The 18,166-nt window shown below is 46.4% G+C and overlaps 2 protein-coding genes across 4 annotated transcripts; both read right to left on the reverse strand.

Annotated features, from left to right (window-relative positions):
* Positions 1-5: 5 nt before the first annotated feature.
* Positions 6-4,735, reverse strand: LOC120642750 (trichohyalin-like). 3 transcript variants are annotated; one of them, XR_005662720.1, is made up of 11 exons: positions 4,443-4,735; positions 4,053-4,124; positions 3,549-3,796; positions 3,029-3,149; positions 2,875-2,949; positions 2,656-2,782; positions 1,813-2,564; positions 1,537-1,664; positions 1,255-1,344; positions 620-904; positions 6-355 (listed from the first exon to the last, which is right to left on the reverse strand). XR_005662720.1 is itself a non-coding variant. In XM_039919322.1 (10 exons), exons 2-10 carry the CDS (start codon positions 4,077-4,079, stop codon positions 796-798), a joined length of 1,677 nt encoding a protein of 558 aa, XP_039775256.1. In that variant the 5' UTR covers positions 4,080-4,124; positions 4,443-4,735; the 3' UTR covers positions 362-795. The 3 variants fall into 3 exon arrangements, 1 of the variants encoding a protein (XP_039775256.1); XR_005662719.1 differs by having other exon boundaries at positions 6-360; XM_039919322.1 differs by lacking the exon at positions 6-355 and having other exon boundaries at positions 362-904.
* Positions 4,736-5,258: 523 nt separating this feature from the next.
* On the reverse strand, positions 5,259-8,145 carry LOC120642751 (atherin-like). Its single transcript, XM_039919323.1, has 3 exons — positions 7,785-8,145; positions 6,928-6,982; positions 5,259-6,199 (listed from the first exon to the last, which is right to left on the reverse strand). The coding sequence occupies exons 1-3, from the start codon at positions 8,115-8,117 to the stop codon at positions 5,760-5,762; spliced, it is 828 nt and encodes a 275-aa protein (XP_039775257.1). The 5' UTR covers positions 8,118-8,145; the 3' UTR covers positions 5,259-5,759.
* Between the last annotated feature and the right edge of the window lie 10,021 nt (positions 8,146-18,166).

Here is an 18,166-nt window from a genome sequence, read left to right on the forward strand (position 1 = left end):
TGTCATACGTCGGGAGTCCTTGTCGGGCCATGAGCTTTTTATTCTGCAGCTTCCTTCCTGCCGTCAGCCAACCTGATTGGAGACGAACAACAACTCTCAACACTTCCGTCGCTCATCAATGTAGCCTGCAGGTCTCCGTATTCGAGTCCCGGAGGCGCAGTACTTGCGATCCGTCCCAATCCCAAGTTTCACGCCGTTCCGGAAAGGAAACAGCTTGAAGCATCTGATTGGCTCCCGACCAGACCAGCCGACCAGAAGACACCAGAGGCAGCACCTGCGTGCTCTGTTCGAACGAGGGCCTACTACCTCATTCCCCTAATCTCCAGAGTGAGCTGCCCGAAAAGCAAATGCTCGGCTGACCTATGGGCAAAATTTGTATTAGAGTTGGAACATATCGTTTATTACACAACTGCTACACCCAAACAAATTCAACAATATGGATTAGGCATCCTTTGGAGGCTAACAGGATGAATCAGTGTGGTGAGAAAAAAATCATGTACAGTCCAATTCGACGGGACGCTGCCCCTTTGGCTACCTTTTTGATATCCAAGCGCCCCAACGAGAGTTTAGACTCCATGACTACGACTAACATTTTGCCAAGACGCCCAGCGTTGCTCACCTGCCAGTTTTCTTGATTTGTCTCCGGTGAATCCTCACGGCAACACTTGAGGTTGTTGTTTGCAACAATCAGAATTGCCCACCAAGTGGAGGTCTGATTGACCATGGCTTGCCTTCAGGCAACAAGGCCTCTGAAAAATATCCAAAGGTGAAATGTATAGGAGCTACTCTCAGTTACTATCGGCCCCGTGCCGCCATCTTTCGCCTCTTCCTCTCCTGCTCACGTCTCTCTTCCTCCTCAATCAGGCGGAGTTGCTCCTCGTCCTCCTGCCTAGCAATCCTTGCACTGAAAAGGAAGCAATATCAATCAAAATTGAAATCAGATACAAAAAAGAGGACATTAAGCCAGGGAAACCTCAAGGAATGCGTAACAATGCATATGCCATAAGGAGTACATGCACGCTGCACAGGAATGACCCTAGCATGTAATCGAATAGATGTTGAGCCCACAGAACAATCTAATGGCTCACTATAATACCAAAAATTATCTTTAATCATCTATGCATGCAGTGCAAAATTTATTTATATTTAAGCATTAAAGGATACAATCACATTCGATATATTGCCAAAGAAATAACCATGTTTAAGTTTTCTTCAATTTATACGATTGAATAAACTAAGACATAAAATCAATACCTTCTTTTCTCTTCCCTCTCTATAGTAGCAAAATCTGCTTCCATGTCACTATCATCCTCATCTCTGCCAACATATTTTCTAGGATCATACCTGCAGCCGAAGCCAATAAATTAATATCCAATTATCTTTAAGCAATATTTGGAACAGCCATTGCAGTCGAATAATGCTTGGTTTGCTCAGTTTGACAACCATGTTTAGTAAAACATACACTTCTATAGAGGGTGGCACTCACTATAACTGACCCAAATGAACAATATAAAAGAGGTTTATCAAGGACAATACCCGAACATATTTCTGATCATGGCAAAAGGGTTCTCCTCATCTTCATCTTCATCTAATCTTCTTTTTGCCACTTGCTTTCTCTTTGCATGATCATCACGTATTCCATTGGAAGAGATAGGCCGAGATGGCTGCGGAGATAGACAAAATAAAGTAACAAATGAAAAACATCAGCTATCCTGGCAAAACAAGAGTTCATACATATAGAAGAAATAAGTGTAGCATAGCATTAAACAGAAAACGAAGGTAAAGATGTGTTTCCTGCAAATAAATTATTACCATGGGTTTCGAAGGAGGTCGAATCTGCCTTTCTACTTGTTTTACTCTATCATTTGCCTGAAGTCTTCTTTGCTCTGAGTATTGACCCTGCGAAGAAAGAGGCCTTTGCCCTTGCATAGACTGAGACCTGTTACTTTGCAACTGCGGTCTGTGAGTTTGTGAAGATTGCAATTTCTGAACATGTGAAGACTGCTGCAGTCTTTGACTCTGCAATGACTGCTGCGTCCTTTGACTCTGCAATGACTGTTGTGGCTTCTGACCCTGTGACACCTGCTGTGGTCTTCTATTCGGCAATGACGGTTGTGGCCTCGGCTGCACCGACTGATGTGGTCTCTGACCATGGGAAGAAAGCTGTGGTCTCTGACCAGCTGACTGCATCCTCTGACTTTGTGAGGATTTTGGCCTGTCAATCTCATGCCTCGAGGCTACACTGCCCTTCCTCAGAGCTGGATCATTCAAATCCTTTGAGAGATGCCTATTAGCAATAGAACCCTTGGTTGGAAGCTTTTGGCTTGTAGTTTTGCTAGTACTTGCCTGGTTGGATCCATTTCTAACAATACCATGCATCCTCTCACTGTCACGTGAAACCACCCTTTCTCTATTTGAGAAAGCCTCCTTTCTAATGGAATCTACCCTACCTTCAGCATGTCTTTGGGTTGACAATGTATTCTTAGATCCATATCCATTTGACAGCCGTGCAGGTTGACTTGTTGCTGCCTTGCTCTTTGCAGCTGAATGCATCACCTCACGATCTTCAATATCAAAAAACCAACAATCAGCATTCCCTATCACAGAAACAGGGAAGACCTTGTTTAATGAAATTAAAGTTCAATCTTTACTTACCAGTCTTTTGAGACAAGGAGGATCTAGCTGAAGGTTTCTCCTTTGGAGAGGACGAAAGGTCAGCATCATCTGAGAGTAGAAATGAATAATCCCGGTTATCCTTAAGTGCTTCAGCCTTCTTCTTTACCTGCAAATTGCAGCTGCTATGTTGTGAATACATTATTTCAGGCTCAGTGTAGCAAACATGCAAACAATGCCATGAATATAAATTATTTATACCTCATTAACTATCTTTGGTTTATGCTGATGTCCATTTACTCTATTTTGAACTTTAGAGGAGGATGGCATATCCCTCTACAAAAGGAGAAAAAAAACGGTCACTTAATATTGTTTCAGCGCCTGATCAGAATTACATGAATGGGCATTATACTACATGTACTACAGAAGGCCTTAGATCTCTTGAGATTGTGCTATGCAGTTCTTTCAATGACTTTCTTTCCTCAATCACTCGTCGAGAAATCACCGGCTTAGATGGTCCAAAGAAAGAGCCGAATCTACATAAAAAGAAGAAGTTATAGACACAGAAGAACACCATATAACAACAGTAAGGTAGGGTATGCATAGCATGTCTAAAGGCCCCCCCTTATTCATCAAATATTGATTGGTGCATGCCATGATTTAAAAGAAAATGGGTTCATCAACATCACAACCACACTACAAAAACACATAATAGCTAATTGAAACAAGAATTTTCCAGTGGCATGCAACTCAAAAAAGTGTATAATCATCAATAGTATATGAAAACTTTTAGTTCTGTGATAGGAGACATTTCAGAAGGGAACAATCATCTACCATGCAAATCTGAATTTTTCTGAATGGCATGCAATCAAAGAGAGTTTTTTTAAAAAAAATGCTGCTGATGAATGTGAAATAGGTACATAAAACAAGCTTACTTGTTATCCCTGGTTGGAGGAACTCTATCATTTGAAGAAGAACGGCCAGCTGCGCTGGCCGCAGCAGCCTTTGCCTTTCTTCTTATCTGCTCCTTAAGCCGTTCTCTCAATTCAAGGATCTCCTTCTGTCCCTCTAGAGGTTCTTCCTCCTCAACATACTCATCCCCAGCACCTGAACCATCTTCCTCGTACTCATCTTGATCATAATACTCATCTTCATATTCATCCTCCACTGCTCGATGGTAACCCTACATGATAATTATCATCATTTGCACAGATTTTTCAAGATTTTCAATACTATGGCTCCCCTCTTAGTTTTATTATAATTATTACTTTCCACCTTAGAGCAAATCACAAATGAGACTTAAACAACCTCAGTTTTTCTCCATTCAGTTAACTAACCCAACATTCCCATGCTACACTATTTGAACTGTGATTTATAGTGCTTTTAAGGACCATAAGTGGTCGAGACTGAACAAATGAAGTGTAAAAAGTAGAGCTTACATTGGTCTCATATTCGTAGCCCCTCATTATCACCAGGATCCCGTCGTACCAGCCTCAAAATCCCCGAATCCCCTGAATAAGAGCAATACAACTTCCGTAAGTTTGCAGGGATCGCCATGAATCTTTCTGACAATGTCCAAGTTGAAACAGCCAAGCATCCAATTGGGACCAAATACAGATCGCACCGGCATCGGTTGACCCTAAAATTCCTGCGCGAAGGGGCTCAAACCATAGCCCAGGCACCTAATCGCTCAAATACCTCCCCAGACGCGACGCAAGGAATGACGCATCTAGGGTTTCGATGCGGGCCGCGGGGCGAATCTGGAACGCCGCGGCGGCAAAGCAACCGCCGGAACCAACGGAATTCGAGCCACCGTTTCGGGACCTCACCTCGGGGAGCGGAGACGCCTCGTCCCGCGGCGGCCGCGGGGGATCGGGCTAGCCCGACGAGCTGTCGCGCGACGCGGCTGGATCAGAAGGCGCCGAGTGGGTGGGGGTGCGGTCCGGGCCGTCCGCGGGAGCGGCGGCGGCGCCCGAGGCCGGGCGGGCACCGGGCGGAGGCGGCGGGCGATCAGAACCCGCGGCACGGTCGCCGGTCGCTGCGGGGAACGCCGGGGGTCGCCTCCGGGGGCGAGGCGGGGCGGCGTGGGGACGGCGAGGCTTTTGGCTGGCGTTGGGTGAAAATGGGAAGCAGGGCGCACACCAATTAAATAGGCGTTTCGCCTGCGCCCGGGCTATCTCAGGAGCCTGACGTCGCCGCGCGGCTCAGATGTCTCTGGAACCTCCGCATGGCGCACTGGACTTCCTGTTTTGGCAGCTGCTGCGGGGGCCCAATCGCGAGCTCGGACGCTGCCGGCCCGTTTCCTTGCCCAAAAAGCGTTGCTGCCGTCAACACCGAGCAGCGCGAGAATGGAAGCCCGAGGTGGGCCTTGGTCCCACCCCCTGTCTTCTTTGCAAGGGGAATGAAAATTTCCTGTTTATCCTGAAATTTTCAGTAGTTTTGCCATCCAAATGCTAGCCGAAGTAGATAACCTTCCTCTCAGAAAAATAAAAAAGGAAAGCAAACTCATGCGGTGACATTGCTGCACTTGAACAGTACAAGCCTGCAGCTGCAGCACAAGTTTTCATAAGACGGTCCACAGGTTAAGCATGGTTAGCAAGATACAGAAATGAAGGAAACATGGTCACATAGAGCAGGGAGTCGCATTAACAAAAGGGGAACATATAATGCGCTGTCATGTGCTTAAGTTCTTCCTCATATCCATTTCTGAGCAGAAACTATGCCATAGACACTTGACTCCTTCAGTTTACAACCAAAATTCTCTGTATATCTGATTGACCTTGACCTAATGTGCAGCAAAAGAAAAACATTTCAAAAGGGCATTGATGCCCAGTGCGGATACATCTCAGTACCTTGCCATGCTCTGGTTGAAGAGGTTACCTTCCTGCACTGTCATGTACTATCCAGTTCTACACTACTACTTATATCACTGCATCAGCTGCTATGTTATCCTCTGAAGATCTAAGATGAAAGTAGCGGTTAATTGCTGGGGCAGGAGGATGTAACTTCATCTTGCAGATCAACAAACCGACCACTGTGCTTTGGTCAAACTACTACTACTTATATCACAGCATCAACTACTATGTTATCCTCTGAAGATCTAAGATGAAAGTAGCGGTTAGATTGCTGGGACAGGAGATGGAACTTCATCTTGCAGATCGACGAACCAACCACTCTGCTTTGGTCAAACCGTAGTAGACTGCTTTGCATCCAGGCCACATGAGAAAATTCCAGCCAATGGGAGATCCACCGATGACATAAGACCCCTGCGGGAGTCCACCCTGCTGCACTGTATGATCTGTTGTCTTACTTGGTCTGAGCCCCTTTTTTGTCTCCACCAGCAATATATGTGCTGCAATGTCTGAGTTATCATGCTTGATCGGTACATCCCCACCTATACTGTGCACGAAATTTCCAGCCAGGCTTGTTGGAGGAACTTGACTCTTCTCTGCAGATGGAACATTTCCAGCAGGCTTGTCCTCAGGAGATCTGGCTGCAGGTTTGTCGAACGGTTTCACAGGCTCAGCAGCAGCAGAGGAAAGATCAAGCCGTGCTTTCTTGGATAATTCCATGACATCTTTCATCTCTTTAAGACAAAAGAAGAGCACAAGGCAGACAAGTTAGATTTAATTATCTCAAGAATCTCTATGCACACATATGCATGGAAGAAAAACCATATGTTTAATCACTCAAATATAACACCCAGATAATCGAAGAGGTATCTATAGATCACAAGACAAGGGGCATTATTGCTGGCCTTTACATATGCATTTTGAAAGGAAGCTTCTGATTTGTGTATTTCCCTTAACTGATTATGTAATCCAGAGTTATATTCTTCCTTTTGCATTTAGGTTACAATACATATCTGCTCGTTTCAAATGATCACTGCTTCCGAGTAGATCACATAATTAAAGAAGAACTCCATACGACTTTATACCAAATGCAAAACACAATAAATGTGAGAAACGCAGGACTCAGGTGGCAGGCTTTCGAAAGCAATAATATATTTACATGGTAGATAAGAAATCAAATGTGACATACTAATAGTCACAGATGGGTTAACCACACTGAGGATTGCATATTTGCCTGCACACATTTGAGAAGAGCTGAAAACTGCCATAGCGCCTAAGGCTGTCATAATTATGTTACTACCCAACAGAGCAATATGGTTTTCTATAAAATGATGATAACCTACAGAAAATGGTTAAAATTCAAAATCTTCTGCCATAACGCTATCTTTAGTGCAGAAAATGATCACTGAAATACACTGGGAAATTCCACATATTGTTCCAGTATGATGGACCAATCACTTACCTTTCAAGATCTCAACAGCAGCATCTTCCTTTTGGGACTCAGTTCCTTGGCAAACCTTCATTACAATTTACACACGCAAATTTTAGAACTGATTAATGTTTTACTCATAACCAATGACATGACAAGCAAACAATCATGAGATATATCAGATATTCTTATTGGCAAAAGGTACTAATATATTTCTTAAAAAATTGTAGTACAATACCACATATCAACAATGAAAGGCACGCGGACGTTAACCTGATTGCTTATTATCAGACCCACAACATATCCATTCCTGAACTCTAACTTCAATTTTTTTTTCAGCATGTACTTGTCCCCATCATACCATAATTTTTCACTTTTAGGAAAACGCCACCCCAAAAACTTATGAACTCAGCAAAGAGTAGACTCAATAGAAACTCCCGTAACTCCATTCAGAAGCACAATACTACCGCCAGTGCTATACCTTGAAACCTCGCAGACAAAAACATTCCAGCACGTTATGGTGAACCGGCCTGATAACTTAAAACCACATCCATCCCGTGAGCTTCAATTTCCATTTTGTATCAATACGTACTTGTTATCAGACCATTAAATTCAACAGCAAACAGCACCCGCCTAAGGACTAGTATGAATCATGAACCTCAGCACAAACATTTCAGTTAAAGCGTCGACAGGATATTCCGCAATTTCATTCACAAGCACAATATAACCTCCAGTCCTCTACTCCTCTACCCTGAAACATCGCAAGCAAAAGCATTCCTACATGCTGAATTAAGAATACGATGATCGTGCTAGCTAGCTAGCTAGCTAGCGGCTACTGCTGCTGCTATCGCTGAATGGAACTCGAGGATGTTAGGGTTTTGAGTGGGGACCTGAAGGAAGCAGCCGCGGAGATTTGCGACGGTTTCTCTGATCGTGTAGTACGGCGAGCGTTGAAACCCCACCTCCTCCACCTTCCGCTTCTTCGGTGGCGCCTCGGACTCAACGCCGGAAGGAGGAGCAGGCGGCGGCCGAGGCGGCTGCTGCAGCAGCTGCTCCGGGCTGGAGGTTGTCGTGGACTCCGACGGCGGAGGCGGATGAGCAGGGATGGTGGCCGGAGGGAGCATCGCGGCTGGCTGGAGGGAAGAGAATGGGGGGCCGACGGCCGGTTTGGGGACTCCCCGGTTTGGAGCCGAGATGGCCAACGAGAGTGGGGATTTGGACATGGAAAAGTCTGCTTTGCGTCCCTCAATTATAAAATCGAATATATGACCTGCTCCACCACATTTAAATTGGGTAACTTTCTTGCCTGAGTGGTTTTAGGCTAAGGTATAGGTAACAGCGATTTGAACGATTTTATGGTCTATTCATATGTGCACCTTTAGAAGTAACAAAGTATCACATAGAGAGCTCTAAAATCATGATATTTTACAAAACACTAAACCATAGAGCATGGATAACAGTACAATAAAATATGCAAGATTTTGTTGAATAAATTAAATTGTTGAATTTCAAAAGGAGGCATAATTGAAAATTTTCTAAATTTTTACGGTACCCAAATGTCTGCTAAAAATTTGATAACATTATATTTGTGTGTCCTTTTGAATCTTGTATGCATGGCATCTTGATTTGAAAGATGTTATATATATAATATGTTTGAGTTGCTTCACAAATGTGAAGTGTAAGCAAGATTTCAAATAATCGCAATGAATAATCTACCATATTTAACCCACTTCAAAGTTTACCAAACATTCATTTCGATAATTTGAAATATTGCTTAGATTTTACATTTGTGAAGCAACCCAAATATATTATATATAACATGTGTCAAACAAAGATACCACATCAACAAGGTTCAAAAGAATACACAAATAAAAATTTTATAAAAATTTTAGCAGTCATTTGGGTACCATAAAAATTTTAAAGAAAGTTGATTCTACCTCCTTTTGAAATTCAAGAATTTAAATTTCACTCAACAGAATCTTGCACATCTTATTGTACTGTTATCCATGCTACTCCAAAAAATATATGGTTTAGCGTTTTGTAAAATATCTTGATTTTTAGAGCTCTCTAGGTGATACTTTGTTACTTCTAAAGTTGCACATATGAAAAATCCAAAAAAAATTGTCAAAACTACTGTCACCTCAGCCTCAAACCACTCAGGAAGTAAAGTCGCCTGGTTTTGATGAGTTGGAGGAGGGCATACGTCCGGTTTTGTAGTTGGAGGAGGAAAATTAGACTTTCGTGAAAGTTAAGGGAGGCAAAGTAGATTTTTTTTCTTTTGGACTTAGAATGTTTGGCACTATTCTAAGGGAAATACCTAATGTGTCTTATTTTAAGGGTTAACCGTTGGATGAAAATTTTGATGGCCAAGATATATTGAACATCTAGATAGGTTTTGTCGCTGCCATAGACAAGTGTTCGGCGTCTAACTATGGGCCAATCTCAATAATCTTGGACTCACTTCCTCTCCTCAATTCACTCTCCAGAGTAGCGTTTGGTTAGAGAGGAGGTAGGATGGAACAACTCCATTCTTAATTTAAGGAATGAGATCATTCTAAGCTATATGTTTGGTTATAGGAATGGAGCCACTCCATTTCATGTTTGGTTGGACGTACAAGAATGGATATATCATCAATCAATTAACCACCATTACATGTGTCGGTCACCCAATCCTCCCCTCCCTTCCTCTCTCCCACCATAGCAACCCGAGCTCCCTAAGTCCTGGCTCACTCGAGCTCCACCCACGGCCGTGCTCCGCTCGCGCCACCTGAGATTTTCGCATGCGAGACACTCTACCTTCGAGCTCCGCACATATGCTGATCGTGCTCCGGCCACGCCGCTGAGCTCTGCGCATGCCGGCTGGCTTAATCCATGTCACCTGAGATTCCCAAGTCGGATGCTCTCCTCCCGAGCTATATCCACAACCTAGCCCCACGCGCGCCGCCGAGCTCCGCGCATGCTAGTCGCGCTCCGCCCGCACCGCCCGAGGTCTACTCAACGCCGCTCCAAGCTCCCAAGCTTTGCCACCCGCCCCCAGAGCTCTAGCCCACTTTGCCCTCACTACTACAAAAACTGATTAACCGAGGTGCTTTGATGAAGCGTCCCCTCATAAGAGAGAACTTAAATGTGATATAAACATCAGTCCCAGGAGGCTGATGCCACATTTATTACATCAGATGGTTCATTACCGTACAAACCTCCGAGGAGGACACTCGATACAGATGATGATAATAAGTAACCAAGTTACGACATAACACCAGAGCGCGACCCACATGGGATCTAGCTCGGGCTCAGAGTACTGCGCCAGCGAAAACATCTCGAACAGGGCCGGTTCCACAAGCAAGGTTGGGTGTAAAACGATAACCCTACTCGGCGTTGTCTGGTACGAAGTCTGGGTCTTCTTCTATAAAAAGTAAGAATGAGGTGAGTACAAACGTACTCAGCAAGTCCAACCACTCCCATGGAGGGGGTTATATCAGAATAACATGCTCAAGTAAAATAAGGAAAAAGTTACGGTTTAATTTGCGGAAAGCTAAATTTTATGAAGGGGTTCGTTTAGCCGAAAACATTTCAGAAACCAGTTTTTGTTTTGAGTAACACGGAGTGCAAGTTTTAAACTGCTACCGGACTCCTCATCCGCTGTAGCACACGGCACAACTGCCGGACACATCTCCAAAACAACTCACGCCAAACCATCCCAAAGTAAACACTAGTTGTGAGACCACACCGTAACTCACCCAGTACCATGGGCACGGACTATTCGAATAGGTTTTTAACTCTGCAGAGGTGTGCAACTTTACCCACAAGCGGGTACTACAACACGAGCACCGTAGTGTCGGTGTAGATCCCGACATAGCCATTACCCACCTTAGCTAGACCTGATTTGCCATCACGGGATTCTCCAAGGGGTCGTCGACCTATCTCTGAGGTATAACCGGGGTATAAGTCATACTGAGCCTATCCCTTCTCCTTGGTCACCCATTGCTCTCAGCCCTCCTGATGGCTATCACATCAACTAGTGGGGTTATGCTAAGTCGTTGACCATTCAACGGTCGAGTGGTCTGCACGTTAGTGGAGTTAGGTGAGATGACACACCAACTCTGTTCTTAGTTGTGACAAGATGGATATCTCCCTTCCTTACCCTGCCACATAGGCACCAGCACACCAAATGGCAAATCCCGCAGAAATGCCATCCATCCCGTCTAAACTCACTTTTCAAAAACACCGCTTTTATCCCTTCCCACATACTCACGCATTTTCTTTTATAAAACAAATAGCATTATGTGTATAGTCCTAAGCGTTCTAATAGCGATTAACGTCCAAGCAAAATCAGACATTAATCTAGGTGGTCAAGGAATGGTTATAACAAATCAAGGGGTGGCTATCCAACCGTGTTTTCATGCAGGCAAAACATATGCAATTTTATAAAGCAGGCCAATAGGTTATGTTTATAAAAACTAGGACTGAAACATGCATCAAAGGGCGGGATTGAACTTGCCGTCTTCAAAGCCTTCCGGGATGTCCTGTCCTTCGGGCTCGGGGTCGCGGAACTGGTCCTCGTTCACCTGCTCGCAGTACTGCTCGTCGACGGGTTCTTCCTCGGTCACTTCGTGATCTACGGCGACGACGATGCAACGGCAAACAAACACAAACAAGCAAAACACAAAATAAAAAAACGAGCTCAAAGAGAAGAAGGGAAAAAATGGAAGAAGTTGATGGTAAATAATTTTATAAGAATCTGGGAAAAGAATTATTAGAGTTGGAGTTTGGGATTGGTGAGATATGGCACTGTCGTAATAGCTATTTCCAAAATAAAATGGATGGGATTAGATCAGGGACTTGCTTGCACGTGATTTATTTTTGGTGGGCTGGGCATGTGCGATTGGTAATTGGGCTCTGGGCTTGATTAGTGTTTGGACTTGGGGGAAGGAAAATAGGAGAGGCACGGGTAGACAGGGCAGGCACTGGTAGTCAGTGCTTCCTGCTCCTCACGCCCAGCCACCATGGGAGGCAGACCAAGCTTCTCCAGCTTGTCGTACGACAGCTCGGGCTACTATATGTGAAACTGAACATACGGGGAGAAAGAGGAGGGCGAGGGGGTTTCGGTTTGACAGCTTCGAGCATGGAAGGCGCAAGTCAGGTCCGGCCGCGTGGTAGCCATGGCCGCGGCTTATGAGCTCGCTGGTGGCGCGCAGACGAGGGGGCGCTAGTTGGGGAAGGCCAAGGGTGCTGTGGAGCTGCTCGGCAGCTGCTTACCTTGGTGCGGGGCTGCCTACAGGAGGAGATCGACAAGAGGCTAGTTTCTTTGTGGAGGAGCAGAGCGAGGAGTGCTGGTGGAGTCGGGTGGCTTGGCGAGAGCTCGTCGTGGCGATGGAGGGCAACTCGACCTTGCCTTTTATAGGCCGGAGGAGCGGCAGCAGCTCGCGGCTCCAACCGTCCACCATCAATGGTGGCGACTGTGGCTGGGCAGCTCACAGGCGTCGGCGTGCAGCGCGGTGTTGCTGAGATGGCGGCGGAGTTGACGATGCGTGTTACGCGGCAGCGGGCCTGGCGTGTTTGGGCGCAGTGGTGCGAGCAGGGTGGGGGCACGGCGAGGGGCGGCACGGCGTAGTGCTGGGTGACTGCGTGTGGCAGGCGGCGGCGGTGTGCCAAGGTCGCCAGTGCTGTGTGGAAGTCGTCACACGGTAAGGAGAAGGAGGCGGGCCGGCATGCGGCGGGAAGGCTGCTGCGGGGTGGGAGCTCGGCGGTGGGCGGCACGGCGTGGTGCCGGCGGCAGCGCGCGGTCCCGTCGTGGGGCCGGCGTGTCGCGCGTGCGTTGTGAGCGCGAGCGAGGCAGCAGGTGGGGCCAGGTTTGGCGAGCCGCAGCGGGCGTGCGCAGCAGCTGCTGCTCAGGCATGGCCGCGTTTCAAGGATTGCTTGTGCGTGTGTAGCTTGCCTAGCTGACGAGCTTGCTCGCATGCATGCATGGGTAGCTAGCTTGTGCTTGTGTAGCTTGCCTTGCGTGCTGATGCTTGTGCTGTGCCTGCTTGCGTGCTGTGTGTGTTCAAGCGTAGCTAGCTTGTATGTGGTGTTCGTGTGGTGTAGCAAGCTGGAAAACTAGCAACATGCAAGCTTGCTGCTGCTTGCGTGCATGGGCGCATTGATGTGTTTGCTATTTCTAGTGCTTATCTTGCCTATGCACTGCGTGCACAAAGGCTAGAGGGAGCGAGCAAGAGATTAGAGAAGCAAGGATGATTAGCTTCAACGATGGGTTTGAACGGCAAAAATAATTGGATGTACATATTAGGTATAAGATAAAGATTAGATGATCAAGGAGTTGGGCTCAAAAGATATATTTTGCAATAGGTTCTGAAAATGATTTTTAGCGAGTGAATTTGGTTAGTGAATTTTAGGGATGTTACAAACCTACCCCACTTAAAATGAATCTTGTCCTCGAGATTCGGCTGGCTCCTAAATAGATGGGGAAACTCTTTCTTCGGAGCATCTTCGCGCTCCCATGTTGCTTCTTCTACTCCATGTCTGCTCCACTGGACTCTGCAAATCCGTACTTCAGAGTTTCTTGTCCTCCTGGTGACCGTGTCCAGAATCTTGATTGGTACTTCCTGGTATCGTAAGTCTGGCTGTAGATCTATCGTTTCTACTGGCACGTGCTCTGCCTCTGGTACCCTCAAGCACCTTCTTAGTTGCGAGACATGAAACACTGGGTGTATATCCGACATTTCCTCTGGTAGCTCCAGACGGTATGCTACTGCTCCGACTCTCTTCAGAACTTGATATGGTCCAATGTATCGAGGGGCCAATTTTCCTTGTACCTGAAATCTTCGGGTTCCTCGAATGGGTGACACCTTGAGATACACAAAATCTCCTGGGTTGAAACTTATTTCCCGTCTTTTCTTGTCAGCGTAGCTCTTTTGCCTTGACTGGGCCGCTTTCAACTTCTCTCTAATCTCGGCAACTCTTTCTTCTACTTCTTTTATAAGTGCGGGCCCAACTAGGGCACGTTCTCCAACTTCTGACCACATCAGCGGTGTTCTGTACTTTCTTCCGTAGAGAGCTTCGAACGGTGACATGCCCAGGCTTGCTTGATACCCGTTTTTGTATGAGAACTCGGCATAGGGTAAACTCTGCTCCCAATCTTTGCCATAAGTAAGGACACATGCCCTCAACATATCTTACATAATCTGATTTACTCTTTCTGTCTGGCCATCCGTCTGTGGGTGATAAGCGGAGCTGAAATCCAATTTTGTGCCTATAGCTTTGTGTAGACTTTTCCAAAATCTAGAGGTGAATTGAGTCCCTCTATCTGAAACAATTCGGCTGGGTACACCATGCAACTTTACTATGTTCTCCACATAGAGCTTGTCTAGCTTTTCTCCGTCGTAGTTGGTTCGTACGGGTATGAAGTGAGCCGCTTTAGTGAGTCGGTCCACTATTACCCATATGGAGTCATGTCCTTTCTGGGTTCTGGGCAAACCTACTACAAAATCCATCCCTATCTCATCCCATTTCCAAACCGGAATGGGTAGGGGTTGCAACAATCCCGCCGGCTTCTGGTGTTCAGCTTTGATCCTTTGGCAAGTATCACAACGGGGGACAAATCGTGTAATATCCGCCTTCATTCCATCCCACCAATATCTTTGTCTTAAATCCATATACATCTTGGTGGATCCTGGGTGGATGGAGTAGGTCGAGTTATGTGCTTCGTCCATGATTATCTGCCTGAAATCTCCTTTCTGGGGCACACAAATCCTATCTTTATACCATAACGTCCCCTTATTATCCACTCTAAAGTCCGGTGCCTTATTTTCTCCAGTCTGCCTCCGTATCTTCGTCAGCCTCTTGTCCGATCTTTGTGCCTTTCTGATTTTATCTTCTAGTGTGGATTGAACATTCAGTACTTGGCCGGAGCCTCGAGGGACAATGTGCACATTTAATCGTGACATCTCCTCGCGCAGATGGTCATCCTTGGGTCCATAGGATTTTCGACTTAAGGCATCGGCTACTATGTTTGCCTTTCCGGGGTGGTAATGGATTTCCAAATTATAATCCTTAACCAATTCCAACCATCTCCTTTGCCTTAAGTTCAAATCCGGCTGGGTGAAGATATACTTCAGGCTCTTATGGTCGGTATAGATCTCGCACTTATTTTCAATCAAATAATGCCTCCAAAATTTAAGTGCGTGCACTACGGCTGCAAGTTCCAGATCATGGGTTGGATAATTCTGCTCATGAGACCTGAGCTGGCGGGAAGCATATGCAACGACTTTCCCGTCTTGCATCAGTACACAACCCAATCCTTGTCGGGATGCATCACAATAGATGACAAAATCCCGATGAATATCTGGTAGGGTCAGTACCGGAGCGGTCGTCAATCTTCGCTTCAGTTCCTGGAAACTCCTTTCACATGACTCTGTCCAGGTGAATTTCTTCTCCTTCTTGAGCAGCTCTGTCATGGGTCGGGCTATCTTGGAAAATCCTTCAATGAATCTCCGATAATATCCAGCTAATCCAAGAAAACTTCTGATCTCACTGACGTTGGTCGGTTGCTGCCAGTTGGACACTGCTTCGACCTTCTCGGGGTCCACTGCTACTCCTTCCGCGGTTAGAATATGACCAAGGAAAGCTACTTTCTCTAGCCAGAACTCACACTTGCTGAATTTGGCGTATAGCCTATGCACTCTCAGCTTTTCCAAAACTACCCTTAGGTGCTGCTCGTGCTCCTGAATACTCTTCGAGTAAATAAGTATGTTGTCGATGAAGACTACGACAAACTTATCTAACTCGTCCATAAACACCTTGTTCATGAGGTTCACGAAATAGGCAGGTGCATTTGTGAGTCCAAAGGACATCACAGTGAACTCAAACTGCCCGTACCGGGTGACGAAAGCTGTCTTTGGGATGTCGCTCTCCCTAATCTTGAGCTAAAAATATCCTGACCTCAGATCGATCTTGGAGAAGTACTTGGCTCCTTTTAACTGATCAAAAAGGTCATCGATCCTGTGAAGGGGGTACTTGTTCTTGATAGTGACCTCGTTTAGTGCCCGGTAATCTACACACAACCTCACACTTCCGTCCTTCTTCTTGACAAGTAGAACCGGGGCTCCCCAAGGCGACGAACTTGGCCTGATAAAGCCGATTCGTTGTAGTTCTTCTAGTTGTTTCTTCAGTTCTGCCAATTCAGAGGCTGCCATTCTATAGGGTCTCTTGGCTATAGGGGCAGTTCCAGGGACAAGGTCAATAACAAACTCTACATCCCTATCTGGTGGCATACCGGGAAGTTCATCGGGGAAAACATCTGGGTACTCATTCACTACTGGGACTTCTTCCAAGGACTTGGCTTCCATGCTAAATACCATTGGGTTTGATCCACTTTCCCCGGGTATGACAGGTCACTCGTACTCCTTCTGGGTTTGTTAGGTGTACCACTTTGTCAGTACAACCTATGAGACCATTGTATCGGCTTAACCAATCCATTCCAAGGATCATGTCTATCCCTCCTGACTTAAGTACTACTAGGTCCGCTAGAAATTCTACCCCACTTAAATTGATCCTTACCCGTAGACAACCTAGTTGACACTTGATGTCACCTCCAGGCGTCCGAGTTATTAGGGGTGTTTTTAGTAGTACTGTAGGTATTTTGTGCTTTTCCACAAAACTCGAGGATATGAATGAGTGTGATGCTCCAGAATCAAATAACACTGTTGCAAGGACTGAGCTGACTAGGTACTCACCGAGTACTATGCCCTGAGCTCCTTGAGCCTCCTGTGTGTTGATGTGATTGACGCGGGCTCGTCCAAATGACTGCTGGGGCTGCCTCATCAGCTGACTGTTGTTGTTGTTGTTGTGGATGGGCACTCGGTTGGCACCCGTCAGGACTGGCTTTGGTCCGTTTACCGTGTTGGAGAAGGCTGGCGTAGCTGGCTTGTTCTTGGCATAGGGGCAGTCCGCGATGAAATGTCCCGTCCCTCGGCAGTTGAAGCAGGCCCTCACATTGCTGTTGGTGGTGGTGACCTGGCTTGCATTACTCTGCGGGGCCCTCATGGTGTTCTGGCTTCTGGGCTGGGTGTTAGGGGCCCGTGGTCCTATCACTTGAGACTGAGTTCTGTACTGCATTGGGGCTTGGAACCTTGGTGCGTTGTAGCTGAAACTTCTGGGCTTCTAGAAACGATCTTGCTGGCGAGACTTGCTCTCCAGGAACTTGCGCTTGTTATCTTTCCTTTCATCAATTTTGGCCTTCTCTGTGAGGATTGCCTTGTTCATCAAAGTGTTGAAATCAGGATAGATCTGAGGGGTGAGCAGGGTCCTGAGTTCTGGGTTTAGTCCCTTCTTGAACATATCCTGCTTCTTCTCGTCATCGTCACTTCTTCTTGTGCATAGCGAGCCAGCTCCATAAACTGGTGAGTATACTCTTCCACTGACATACTCCCTTGCTGAAGTGCGCGGAATTCATCCGCCTTGCGCTTCATGGCGGCCGATGGAATATGGTAGTGGCGGAACTCCTTCACGAATTCATTCCAAGTAATGGTGGAGGCATCATTGGCAGCAACGCAGTAATTCTCCCACCAGGCTAAGGCAGACCCGGTGAGTTGATGTGCTGCCAGCAGAACTTTATCTCGATCCTGGCACTCGAACGGCTCAAGCTTCCTCTGGATCACACGCAGCCAGTCATCTGCATCCAAAGGGTTGCTGGATCCAGCAAAGGTGGGCGGCTTGGTCCTCAGGAAAGCTGTCAGCTTGTCGTTCATGGTTTGTCCTCGTGGCTGCCTATTGACAAGGGCATTGGCCAGTGTTTCTAGGATGAGGGTCTGATTGTGGATTATTTGTGCCAGGTCCCCGAGGGGTGGTGGTGGTGGCAGTGGCACTTCTTGATTTTCTCCTCGGTTCTGGCTCACTTCTTGTTCATCCTGAGGAGGGTTCTGTCCATTCGGCTGCACTCCCATATCAGCAACTGGAGGGTTCCGAATGCGGGAGGCCCTCGTAACGCTTCGGGAAGCCATCTGTAAATTGGGTAGAGTTTTTGTGAGATTTAGGATTAAGTGATGTTTAAGTTATTTAAATCGTATTTTTGAAAAGGCGGTATCTACCTTCTGCCGATAAGCACACAACTAACAAGCACACAACATATCAAACAACAAGCACAAACAACTTTATTACTGCAGGGGAGGGTACAACACGGGGCAAGGCCAAACGAGTACTACACATCCGGGTACACAACTTCAAAAGAAAGGGGGGCATAAATCTTCTTCGGACCACACGGCTTCATCCCTTGACG

This window comes from Panicum virgatum, chromosome 7K (genome assembly GCF_016808335.1).
Source record: "Panicum virgatum strain AP13 chromosome 7K, P.virgatum_v5, whole genome shotgun sequence".
Taxonomy (NCBI): Eukaryota; Viridiplantae; Streptophyta; class Magnoliopsida; order Poales; family Poaceae; genus Panicum; species Panicum virgatum.